Source organism: Calidris pugnax, unplaced genomic scaffold (genome assembly GCF_001431845.1).
Source record: "Calidris pugnax isolate Ruff unplaced genomic scaffold, ASM143184v1 scaffold244, whole genome shotgun sequence".
NCBI lineage: Eukaryota > Metazoa > Chordata > Aves > Charadriiformes > Scolopacidae > Calidris > Calidris pugnax.
Genome location: NW_015091141.1, coordinates 778705 through 791878, shown reverse-complemented (window position 1 = coordinate 791878; position 13174 = coordinate 778705). Strand labels below are relative to the sequence as shown.

Genomic DNA, 13174 nt, shown 5'->3' with positions numbered 1-13174 from the left:
GCCGCTGACGGCGCTGGGCCTTGCAGGTTGTCGGCGGCGCTGTCGGCGGCGCTGAGCGAGGGCGCGGAGCGGCGGCGGGAGCTGGAGCGGCGGGCGGAGCGGAGCCGGGCCCTCCTGCGGCCCTGGTGAGTGCGGCTCCGGGCCTGGGCCGGGAGGGAGGCGGTGGGACCCGGCCGGGGCCGGCAGGAGGGGTGATTGTGTCCCCGCAGCTGTGTGGGAGCCCCGCGGCCCGTGTGGGGAGCCGAGCCCGTCGGCGCACAGCGATGCTGGCCCTGGGCACTGTGTTTCTTCCCCCCCAGGGGCTGTGAGGAAGAGGAGCAGCCGCAGCCAGAGCCCGGCGCCGGCAATGGACAAGGTGAGCCCTTCTCTCTTGGCCTGGTGACTCCTCATGTCACACAGGCCCAGGGCCTGGCCGTGGTGGAGCTCGCTTTGGAGTTAGAGTTCCTTCCAGTGCTCTGCATTGACTTGAAACCCCCTTCTACCTTCTGCCTCCCTCTTTCCCCCTTGCTGTTAGCTTGGAGTCATCCCACGGTAACCAAGGCCAGCATTGAGGTGTCTTCAGGCCTCACCAAGACATGGTGGTTGCCACTTGTTGGCGAAGGGGAGGTTGACTCAGGGGAACTGTCTCCTCCTGTGGGCCAGCAATGAGGTGTCTTGGGGCCTCACCAAGACATGGTGGTTGCCACTTGTTGGTGAAAGGGAGGGGAACTGTCTCCTCCTGTAGCTCACATCCATCCTAGGCCTTCAAGGCTTTTGGCGAGTCTGCCTGCATCCTTTGTGTAGTTGCTCTGGGAGTGTGGCCAAAATACCCACTGCACCATTCATTGGGCTCAGTTTCCTTCTGCAGCACCTGGAAGAGTGAGTTGGTGTAGTGATAAATGGGCAATCACAGAGTCGCAGAATCTTCTAGGTTGGAAAAAACCTCAAAGATCATCTTGTCCAACCGTCAACCTAACTGACAAAAATAGACACCCGCACAACAAACAAGAAGCATCACCATCACTAAACCATACCTCCCAGCACTACATCAACCTGTCTTTTGAACACCTCCAGGGATGGGGCCTCAACCACCTCCCTGGGCAGCCCATTCCAATGTCTGATAACCCTTTCAGTGAAAAAAATTTTCCTAATATCCAGCCTGAACCTCCCCTGGTGCAACTTGAGGCCATTTCCTCTCGTCCTGTCGCCTGTGACTTGGGAGAAGAGACCGACCCCCACCTCTCTACACCCTCCTTTCAGGGAGTTGTAGAGAGCAATAAGGTCTCCCCTCAGCCTCCCCAGGTTTGGACCTTCTGATATATTTTCTCCTCTTGCAGAGAACAGGCCTTCGCCCAGGGAGCTGGAGGAGCTGGAACTGCTGAACAGGGCCTTAGCAAAGGCACTGAAAGTCAGGAAAAGCATCTTGAAAACTCCATTAGAAGCTCAGATCACTACAGAAAAGAAATGTGCAGGTGAGGGACCTGCCCTCAAGAATGCTGAAGAACAACAAGTGCCTGTACCTGTTGGGGATGTTCCTGAGAGCACAAAGGTGAGAGCTGTAAGCAAAAAGCCTGCCTCTCTGAAGAAGCCCTCTCCATACCAGCTAAGAGCCCCTTACAGGACTGAGCCAGACGTGAAAAAACTGCAAAGGAGAGCCCCAGCCAGATGTGTTTCTCAAGGTCCCAGGACAGCTGGGAAGAACCCCTCAAAAGGGGTGACTGGCAAACAAGGAAGGAGTTGCAAGACAGTAGTCGGTGGTAGAGAGACCTGTGTGTCAGCTGAACCCCAAAAGACACCTGGCTTATCCAAATCTGCCTTTAATGACCAGCAAAGCTTTTCTGTCGGGGATTCAGCTGGGGGAAAGAACTCTGTAGCTGCTGGCAGGCACCTATTGGATGCAGGGAAAAAAGGTTGTGGCTCCCTAGGAGAGTCCAGCAGCAAGGAGGATCCTGCAACTGAAGGTGTGTTGGGAAGAAGTGCCTCACGTCGGACAGTCACGCTGCAGGAGAAGGGGTAAGAGCTGGAAGATGAGCACCTCACTCTTGTTCTGCTTGGCATTTGGGCTGGCACATCAGCAAAGCCTGGTCTCCTGGACTGCTCTGTCGAGACCAGCTGAGTTTCACTGCTCCTCGGTCCCTTCTTAAGGGGAAGGATTCTTTAAAAGCCTTTAAGTTTAAAGGCTTTTACCTAAGTTTAAAAGCCTTTGTTGTGGTTGAGCACGTGATATCATTTTTAAGGGCTTACTCTTGGATGGTTGGAACTTGGAAAGTCTTTTAATTAAGACAATTGATATTTCATACCCCCCGTGACTCTTTGGGAAAGCTCTCTGTAGAGCTTTCTTGAGCCTTAGTTTTCCTCTGAGTGCACTTTCTATTATGACTTATTGATTTTTTTAGATTTTTTTTTTACTTAATGCCAATATATAATGCATGAATTCTCTCTTTCCAAAAAGCATATGCCCTGTGCTGTTTGGAGAGATGGCATCTGGATTTAATGCTAGCCCTTTTAACCTCTAAGATACTTGGTGTAACTAAACAAGTCAGTATTGACTAGAATGCAGTTGTTTCAAGTGCTTGGGGTAGGAAGAATTATGAAGTGGATGTTACTGAGATTCTGACTTAGAAGATTTGAATTCAGACCAGTCTGTCTTAATTTAAAAAATGTCTATATTCTTTTCGTTGTAATGTTTGCTTTGAAGAAACTGTGAAGTTCAAATTTGCACCTGGAAAGTGTTGAGGAATTGTTCTCAGCTGCCACAGCCCAACTCCTGTGTTTGTGCAGGGAGGAAGTTATCCCTGTTCTCGTGGTGTTGGAAGGGATGCTGGACACTGAGTGACAGTCGCTGGGGGAAGAGGAATCTGGATTCAAATGTTTATTTACTTAAAATCCCAACTGTGGTCTTGTGTTGGTAGTCTGCATGTGACTAGCTGTAACTGCTAACTGACAGGTTTTTGCAATAACACGTTAGGGATTACTCTGCTTTGGGGTTAAGATGCGTATTCCCAGTGGGAGCTGAAGTGTCCCTTTCCCATTTCTTTGAGTGCCATGTGGTGCCAAGCAAAGCTACTACTAGAAAGAGTCCAGCAAAGGGCAACAAAGATGATTCAAGGATTGGAGCATCTCCCTTATGAGGAGAGACTGAGAGAGCTGGGACTCTTTAGTCTGGAGAAGAGAAGGCTGAGGGGAGACCTTATCAATGCCTACAAGTATCTCAAGGGAGGGTTGAAGGAGGAGGGAGCCAGACTCTTTTCAGTGGTTCCCAGTGAGAGGACGAGGGGCAACGGGCACAAGTTGGAACAGAAGAGGTTCCACTCAAATATGAGGAGAAACTTCTTCACGGTGAGGGTGACAGAGCCCTGGAACAGGCTGCCCAGGGAGGGTGTGGAGTCCCTTTCCTTGGAGATTTTCAAGACCCGCCTGGATGCTCCTGAGTAACATGCTCTAGCTCTAGGCAATCCTGCTTCAGCAGGGGAGTTGGACTAGATGATCTCTATGGTCCCTTCCAACTCTAAAATTCAGTGAAATTCAGTGAAATTCAGTGAAAGCTGCCTTGCCAAGAGCAAGCAAACCTCCCTTTATTGCTGTGACTGTGCACGTGTCTGTAGTGATCACCTTACTTAAAGACGCTGTTTCGTGTGTGTGCTCTGCCTTGTCAGGGCTTGGTTCCCAGCTCCTCACCCTGGGTGAACCTCTGATGGCTGGGATAAGATGTGGGAGGTCAGCTCAGCGATGCTTGTGGGAATGAACGAGCAGACTGAGCCTCTTTCCTGGAGGACAGGCTGAAGGCAGTTGTGGGTTCAGCCTCCAGGGTTGTTGACATCTCCCATTATAGCTAAATTAATTTCAAATTTAAACTAAATGTTACTTTCTTTATTTGAAGGCTCTGCTGCTCTCTGGCAGTCAGGTTTGATGGTTCTCTTGTTTTGTAGGTGCCAGCTGAGGCTACCCCTTCCCTACAGGAAAGCCTATTCCAGGAACTCCAGGTAAGCCCAGCCTGATCAGGCCAGGCTAGAACTACCCTGTGCTTAGGGTAGATGGGGGAGACGTGGCTGGTTTGGGGGTCAGTGGGGGGGACTGACCCCGCAGCGTGTGGGTCCTGAGCTCAGAGCAGGCGATGGGGGAGACGTGGCTGGTTTGGGGGTCAATGGGGGGGGACTGACCCCGCAGTGTGTAGGTCCTGAGCTCAGAGCAGTGCTTAGGGTAGATGGGGGAGACGTGGCTGGTTTGGGGGTCAGTGGGGGGGACTGACCCCGCAGCGTGTGGGTCCTGAGCTCAGAGCAGGCGTTGTCCAATACAGCGTGTTTCTGCAGGGCTGTTTCTGAGGATATTGGCTTTTTGTGTTATTCTAGCCACTAATGTTACTTTTGTTTTCAGAGTGCTAATCCCAGTTAATCCACAGGTTGTAAGGGTACTGGAATGCTTCAAACATGGGTCTGACAGTGCTGCAGGAGTGCTCAGGGGTCTGGCACTGGGGTGTGCTCAGGGGTCTGGCACCGGGGCAAGGAGTTGTCTGAACCCACTGCCATCAAGGGAGAGAGAGCTACACAGCAGACTTTTCTAATTTATATCGAATGTGATGTTTGTGGTATGAAATAATCCTGTTGGCCAGCCTGGGTCAAGTGCCCAGGCCTTGCTCCTCCTCATTCCTGCACCTGGCGAGGCTTGAAACACTGACACCTTGAATCCCACAGAGCCTGGCTGGGTATAAAGTAAACATTTTCATGAATTCAGACACTAGAGTCTTCTAAAAGTGCACTTTTCCCCAGCATTAGAAGAAAAGTTAGTCCTGTGTCTCTCAGCCCAGAACAAGCTCCTTGCACTACCCTCAGGAATCCCTCCTTCTCTCGGGAACTGCAATTTGTCAGACACCGATTTGTTAGTTGCCATTCAAGTTGTAAAGACTTGGTTCCCTTAATTTTCACTTGTAAATTGTGCCTCTCGGCATCCTAATCATTCTGGTGTAATTTTACACTCTTCACTATTACTTTCAACTCTGTGACAGATTGAAAATAACCTTTGCTTTGAAGATCCCTTACAGAGGGAACACATCTTTCCTAGTAACTTCTGTTTTATTCTATTCTATTAACCTTGCTATTTTTTGCATAATAACTCTGTGACAGATTGAAAATAACCTTTGCTCTGAAGATCCCTTACAGAGGGAACGCATCTTGCCTGGTAACTTCTGTTTTATCCTATTCTATTAACCTTGCTATTTCTTTGCATAATGTCGGGAACTGCAATTTGTCAGACACCGATTTGTTAGTTGCCATTCAAGTTGTAAAGACTTGGTTCCCTTAATTTTCACTTGTAAATTGTGCCTCTCGGCATCCTAATCATTCTGGTGTAATTTTACACTCTTCACTATTACTTTCAACTCTGTGACAGATTGAAAATAACCTTTGCTTTGAAGATCCCTTACAGAGGGAACACATCTTTCCTAGTAACTTCTGTTTTATTCTATTCTATTAACCTTGCTATTTTTTGCATAATACGTTTCTGAAAACTGCAGTTTCTCTCATGATTTAAAAGACCCATTTGAATGGAGAGAAGACACATGCACACTCGGGTTAGACACTTGGGCACTGCAGAACTATTTTAAGCATCCTCCTGATGGCTCTCACTTAATCGTGGCAGGTTTTGGCTGAGATGTACTGGCTTTTTAAAGCAGTCCTTTACTTAAAGGATTTTATGAGGACTGTGCATCCCCCTGTTAAGCTTTGTTAGTGAAGTGCACCTCTCTGGAATTATGTGTATAATATGTTTTTAGAAACAGGACTGTGATACAAGGTCCTGGTGAGCTTACTCATGGGACTGTCCTTAAACTTTGGTTTTGTGTCCCTGGTACTGATTCACTGCTGTCATGATTATTGCCAAACATATCACTTGGTCATAACAAACAAACAAAAAAAAAGGATTAAAGGAGAAAATTAGCATATGAAGGAATTGCTGTGATAAAAGCTAGGGTGAGAATTTGCCCTGTCTGCTCTTCTGATTGTACACATCAACACTAACAGAGTAAATGTACAGAAATGCAAATGACTTACCCCTTCCCCCTCCTCCCCTCCCTCCAAGAAGGAAGGGAAGATTTGTTGTTTCCCATGGGATAAAAACAGGTAGGGTGATGCAATGGAATCACTGTTGTGCTGCATTTTCACATTCTGCTTATAGAAATGTGTTTTCTCTCTCCTGATGGCTGTAAGTCCTCCCCCTCAAAACAAGTTGGGAAAAATAACATAGGTGTTTTCAGTGTCTAACTCTTTCTGCAGGGTGTCCTTGTTGATCTAATACTATCTGTCAAAAATGCAGGGGGAAATGGCTAGTAAATGGCCTGGAAAAGTGAAGGGTGAGGAAGATGCTGGTATTTGAAGTGCTGATGTGCCATATGGGTGTGTCGCAGCTCGGTGTGAGCACTGTCTGGTACAATGGAGCACAACTCCTCCATCTCCTGCCCCTTCTGAATTTCCAGGGCATGGGAGAGATGTCGTCTCTGCCAAACAAGTGCGGATGCAGCAGCTGCAAGGAACCATTTTATGGAGAGGATCCAGGCAACTGTATCCTTCCTCAGCTCACCTTCCTCGGGCACGTGGTGCGGTGCAGTCACTGCAGCGTGCTCTTGATGAGGAGAGTTATGCCTCCAATAACAGGAGTTCAAGCTGGGTCTCTTAAGAAGTGGGTTTTTTTTTTTTTTTAATAGTGCAGTCATAAAATTTTTCATCCAGAGAAACAAGGCCACGAGGCAAACACGCTGTACACAGCTGTGCTGTCCTCGCCTTCCCCCTGCAATGCCACTTCCCCGGCTGCTTGCCCTTGGCCCCTGATCCCAGGTAGCCTGGCCCAGGGGTAGTGCACAGAGCTTGTGGTGTGAAACCTTCCTTAAGCTGCTGCCTTTGAGTTTTGCTCACCAATGCCAGCCTTCAGTCCTGCAGAGATAGAGGAGGAGTTAAAGGTCCTCCAGGATGTCCCATCCCTTCTGAGCCAGTATGTGGAAGCTGAATCTGCAGGTAAGGAGAAAAAAATGGGGGTGGAGGGGGAAGAAGGTGGAATAAAGATGATTTCAGTGGGCTCCAGTTCCATGTGTCTTGTGTTCTTGGCATGTGCTGAACACAAGGGGCAGGAGCTGGGGAACCCAAGGCCATTCTAGAAACTGGTATTCGGGGGGGAAGGTTTCAGTATGCTTATGCCTGCTGGTTTTCCTCCGCTTCCCTTCTAGACCATCCCACTCTGCAAAGAGAGTATGAAAGCCTTCTAACCTTGGAGGGTTTGCAAACCACAGTTTCCCAGTGCCTGCATAAGCTGCAGCTGCTGCGAGCAGGTGAGCCAGCCCCTGGGTTTGCAGTCGGGTATGAACGTGGCCAGTTGTGCTTGAGCCCTGGTTTGCCACCTGTGCACACAACACTGGGGGCCAATGCAGTTTTTCCCCTGGTTATCCTGAGTGGTGATGTAGCATGTGAAATGCTCTGGTGGCAAGCAAAGCCTTGGTATCTGTTTGCCACCCATCTGTGTTCAGGAGCAGCTTGGGACTTTTGTCAGCTGGAGTTCAGAAGGGCTAATGAGGGAGCTGCTGAGAGACGGGGGAGGCTCTGTGCCATAGCTTGAGATGTCCTGATTATGCCATGTGTGAGGAGCTGACCCTGACTAATGCAATGCCGTTAATCATTCATTTCTAGGAAGAGTAAGTAGATCCCAAATGCTGCAAGTACAGATTTAACTTACATATTTCTGCCTCCTGCCAATTTTTCCCCTCTGACAGCTGTGGGGTCCCAGGTGAGGCAGTGCCCAGACTGCACCCAGGACGTAGGAAGCTGCTCTCCAGCCTGTGTTGCTCCCCGGGGACAGATGTGTGACAGTGCAGGCGGGCTGGCTGTGCCTCTCCTCTCTTACTCCAGCTCCCAGGAGCTGAGGGACTTATTTGCCTTGAAGCTGCGAGTGTCGATGCTGCACCAAGAAATTGCCTTGCAGAAGGTGAGTCTTTTTGAAAGCATTAGTGATCCTGGTGCAGAGAAAGGAAAGGGCAGTTGTAGGGCAGCAGCTGGCATCCGGGGTCTTGATGGGGGAGCAGCAGCACAGTGAGCCCTCCCAGGGGTGCTTCTGTCTTCATCCTCGTGTCCTGGTCCTGTCACTGCCTTGCTTAGATCAACAGACTAAACATTTTTGTTAAGGCTGGAGGAAAGGCCTTTAAATGTCTGACCCTCTCCTAAGATTTTTGGGGTTTTTTTAGTGACTCCCGGGGTCTTGATGGGGGAGCAGCAGCACAGTGAGCCCTCCCAGGGGTGCTTCTGTCTTCATCCTCGTGTCCTGGTCCTGTCACTGCCTTGCTTAGATCAACAGACTAAACATTTTTGTTAAGGCTGGAGGAAAGGCCTTTAAATGTCTGACCCTCTCCTAAGATTTTTAGGTTTTTTTTTAGCAACTCTTTTTAAGAGTAATGCCTGAAGACCCCTTTTGGCAGCCCTTTACAGTTCCATTAGCTCACCCACTCTGTCATTCTCTTCCTGCGTGACCTCCAGCTAGTGAACTCCTCTGCTGTCTGTTCCTTTCCTTTTAAATCTTAAAGCACTGTGCTGCTGGTCTTGATTTTACTGTTCTGAGGCTGCCTAAGAACACAGTAGAAGGTTGGTCTCTCCACCAGCCTTACTAAAGTGGTTATTTCAGAGGGATCACTTATTCTTCTCAACCTGCAACAGCAAAAGACAGAGAAGACCTATGAAATCACATCTACTCCTTTGACCTAACCTTTGCCATTGACCTGAATGATAGAGGCTTTGGAAAAGCCATTTTTTTTGCAAGACAGGGAGGTTATGAATGACTGGTGGCAGGCCTCTGGCTGAAGATAGATTGCTGCCTGTCTTCAAATGGGACTTTGCTATAATCCTGAATTATGGGTTATGAGGTTTTTGATTTTTGTCTGCCCAAAATGAAATAGTGACCAAAACCTGCTGCCTGATGCTTTGGCAACCGACTCAATTTCCTCTGCCCACGTATCTAAGTAGGTGCTTTGTGCTGGGTGAGCTCTGAGTATCTGAAGCAGCTCCGTGCAGAGTGTGCAAGACAGGTGAAATTCTTGGCACAGGTGAAGTGAACGGGCTTGGTACGAGATAAATACCCTGGGAAAGAATGTCCATGTCTCTGAGCCAGGCCTGTCCATTGCCTTCCCACAGAGAAATGCCAAGAATCATAAAAAGTCCTGGTAGCTCTTAGCCTGTTTCTGCGATTCCTATGCATCAGGAGCTGACCTGGCAGATAGAAGAGAAGGGGCTTTGTCTCAGGAGGCAGAGCAGTGCAGCACTCCTTCATGTGCCACCTTTCCCCTTGGGTAGCTTTCATGTCTGCATCTCTCAGCTCTTCCCAGAGATTAGCAACTGTGTTCTGCTTCCCTGTCCCCATGCAGAGATTTATGGAGAACAGGGAAGGGAACCCCCTTCAGACACCCTGTACTCTATTCTGTTTGGGTCTTCCTTTGTTTCCACCTCTGAAAAATGCTTTGAGGGAGGTGACTGGACATGTGCAGTTCATCGGCCACTCTTCTGGGGAGGCAGTGTAAATAGGCTGTGTGGGTTTTTAATGTGCAGAAAGCTCAGGCTGAAAAAGAAAAGTAAAAAAATCCCAGGCAAAATGTCTTTCTGAGCATTAATTCAAGAATGAGGTGCTAAAGGCTGCCTTTTGTCTTTTGATTGGAAGTTCACCTGTGCTTGAGTTGTTGGTCACAGTTGTAACCCCACAGCTTTGTGCTGTCAGTTGTGCTGGGACAGGCCAGTGGGCTGCTTGCCAGCGTGGACCGAGATCCTGAGCCAGGCTTAACAAACCAGAAGCCAGGTCAGGGAGTGGTGGACACCTATAGCATCCCCTGTAGCTCCTGCTGGTTGGGCTGGAGTTGGCCTGCCTGTCTTGGATTAATGTGGCCCAACTGGGAGGTGGCAGGACCAGTCATGAGTGAAGGGTTGGATTTCCAGCGGGGTGAGTAAGCGCTTCACTGAGTGGTTGCAGAGCTCCTGAGTCAACATCAGCCTCGGCTTCTCCCAGGATGCTGATCTCATTCCAGCACTGAGCCATCTCTGCAGCAGAGGGAAAGCACCACCATTTTTCCTGCTGCTTTAGGAACACGGGGTGGCTGCTGGTGTACTGTATGAGCAGAGGATGAACACCTCTGCCTTTGTTCAATATTACAAAAGAAAGTATCTCTCTATCAATTAGCATGCTGTTAGTCATAGTGCTCTGGTTAGATTTATGCAGTCACTTCTCTCCATGGAATCCTAACAGTGCACACTGGTTCTGGTGACGTGTCTCCTTTGCTCCTGCCCAGGTGGGGATGGCAGAGCTCCTGCCTGTCCTGGAGTCCAGGCTCTGCCCGGAGGCCTCTGCGGCGCAGCTCTACCGGGGCATTTACACCCAGCTCTGTGAAGGCGGCAAGAGATTCCCTGTGCTGGTGAGAGATGAGCTGGCAGACTGACCCAGGGGAACCTCCTGCTAGCCTTTTTGCATAATCTGGGACAGTTTTAAGCAATAAATCTTTTCTATTAACTTTTTTACTCTGCCTGTTTGTCCAGCTAAATTTCAGGGGGGGATTATTTTGATTTTTTGTTTGTTTGTTTGTTTGTTTTTTAGTACCACTTTTGTGACCCGCTAACTCTGAGGTTTTGTGAAACCCCTTCAGAGCTTCATAGATGCTGAGGTTTTTTTGCTTTTCTCACAAGGTCTGTCTCTCTGGCTGGCTCTAGATTCTTGACCAGCTCTGTTGTGACACCAGGCTCCTATATGCAGGCAGCATAGCTAGCAATAAAACTTCAATCCTACTGATAGTCACTGTTAACCAGTGTTACAGTAGTCACTGTCTAGTGCCTCTTGTGGAACTTCTGGTTTGGGGGTGCCTGCTCTCAGCTGGGCTGATGCCTGGACCGCTGTGCAGCTGGAGCGGTCCCTTCTCATCAGCCTGCTGTCGCATTCAGGGCCCCTTCAGGCAGCTTCACGACTTGCCAGGCTCTTTCGTAAGGACTTCTGTAAGGACCAAGCTGTGTGGTGTTGTCGATACACCAGAGGGATGGGATGTCATCCAAAAGGACCTGGACAGGCTGGAGAGGTGGGCCCAGGTGAACCTCATGAGGTTCAACAAGAGCAAATGCAAGGCTCTGCATCTGGGCCGGAACAATCCTCACCACCAATACAAACTAGGGGGTGAGGGATTGGAAAGCAGCCCTGAGGAAAGGGACTTGGGGGTGCTGGTGGATGAGAAGCTGGACATGAGCAGGCAGTGGGCAGCTGCAGCCCAGAAGGCCAATCTCATCCTGGGCTGCATCAAAAGCTGCGTTGCCAGCAGGTCCAGAGAGGGGATTCTGCCACTTTGCTCTGGTGAGACCTCACCTGGAGTATTGTGTGCAGGTCTGGAGCCCTCAATATAGGAAGGACATGGACCTGATGGAGAGGGTCCAGAGGAGGGCCACAAGGATGATCAGGGGGATGGAGCACCTCCACTACGAGGACAGGCTGAGGGAGCTGGGGTTGTTCAGCCTGGAGAAGAGGAGGCTCCGGGGAGACCTAATAGCAGCCTTCCAGTACCTGAAGGGAGCCTACAGGAAGGCTGGGGAGAACCTGTTTAGAAAGGCCTGCAGTGACAGGACGAGGGGCAATGGCTTCAAGCTGGAGGGGAACAGATTTAGACTGGAGATGAGGAGAGGGTTCTTCACTGTGAGGGTGGTGGAGCACTGGAACAGGTTGCCCAGGGAGGTGGTTGAGGCCCCATCCCTGGAGATATTCAAGGAGAGGCTCGACGAGGCCCTGGGCAACCTGGTCTAGTTGGGGGTGTCCCTGCTGACTGCGGGGAGGTCGGACTAGATGGCCTTTGGAGGTCCCTTCCAGCCTGGGCAATTCTATGATTCTATGACTTACACGTACCCTTCAACTGAAATATTTTTGTATGTCCTGTTCTCGGTGGTTGTGCCCGAGGCAGCAGGCTGGGAAAGTTGGGAGATGCCGCGGTTCCAGCTGCGGCAGGAGGGAGCTGGCGGAGCAGCCGGTAGGTGGCGCTCGGTCCTTGCCGTTTCTGTGGAGCCGGTGCCGGGAGCTGCTGGAGGAGCCGCTCCCAGAGGGACTCGGGCGGTGTGTCCTGCCCGTGGAAAACACCGATTCTGTGCCAATTCTGACATTGTCACCAGGGGAAAATCCCAGCTTTGATTCCCCCTGTATTTTCAGTTTTTTCTTGTCATCCCTGGCGTTTCTGTGTGACAGTTAAAGCAAAGCTTGAGGATTCTATGACTTACACGTACCCTTCAACTGTAATATTTTTGTATGCCCTCTTCTCGGGTGGTTGTGCCCGAGGCAGCAGCCGGGGAAGGTTGGGAGATGCCCGCGGTTCCAGCTGCGGCGGGAGGGAGGTGGCGGAGCAGCCGGTAGGTGGCGCTCGGTCCTTGCCGTTTCTGTGGAGCCGGTGCCGGGAGCTGCTGGAGGAGCCGCTCCCAGAGGGACTCGGGCGGTGTGTCCTGCCCGTGGAAAACACCGATTCTGTGCCAATTCTGACATTGTCACCAGGGGAAAATCCCAGCTTTGATTCCCCCTGTATTTTCAGTTTTTTCTTGTCATCCCTGGCGTTTCTGTGTGACAGTTAAAGCAAAGCTTGAGAGTGCTGTGAAATACCTCTGCCTGGGAGCGCTCTGAAGCCTGTTTTGGAAGGGCCACTGTGTGCCAGTGCTTATTACAATCTAACTTGCAGTGTATTTCTTAGCTGGGCTAGGACTGTTTGCTCAGGGAGATTTAGTTCTTAGCAGTGCTGATGGTGGTGCTTTTTCTTTCCTTCTGTTCCTTTTCAAGGCCAGAATTAGTTGTCTGTCTTGTCTGAACGCTTGGCTCTTTTTTGATGCCCAGAACTCACTGAAAATCGTCCAAATCAGATTAAAATCAGCATCTCTTACTTTCAATTTATTTATTTATTTTTACTGCATTGCGTTCACTTCTTTGTAGATGGTATTTGGTTCCCCATGGAGTCTGCAGGGCGGGGGTTTGGTACCTTCTTGCCCACTGCGATGTGCGGAGTCTCCTGTGTGGTTTCTGTCTGAGTTGTCTATGGGGGAAACCACGCTGTGGCCAAACAGTGCTGGAGGATTGCAAGGTGCTGATTAAAGGCTGCAGACCCTGCCTCCCAAATTACTGTGATCATGTGCCATGGGCATTATTAACATCTGCATGTTTGGATTTTAGAGCTGACATT

General features: G+C 49.9%; 1 protein-coding gene across 1 annotated transcript; it reads left to right on the top strand.

Moving 5' to 3' along the window:
• Positions 1-3: 3 nt before the first annotated feature.
• LOC106897807 (chromosome unknown open reading frame, human C16orf59) lies at positions 4-10505 on the top strand (the record flags this gene model as incomplete). The annotated part of the gene is made up of 9 exons (XM_014958685.1): positions 4-125; positions 300-355; positions 1317-1992; positions 3909-3962; positions 6446-6530; positions 6872-6980; positions 7190-7291; positions 7730-7941; positions 10280-10505. Coding segments are annotated over 9 exons (1563 nt in total), but the record flags the coding sequence as incomplete, so codon positions are not given.
• Between the last annotated feature and the right edge of the window lie 2669 nt (positions 10506-13174).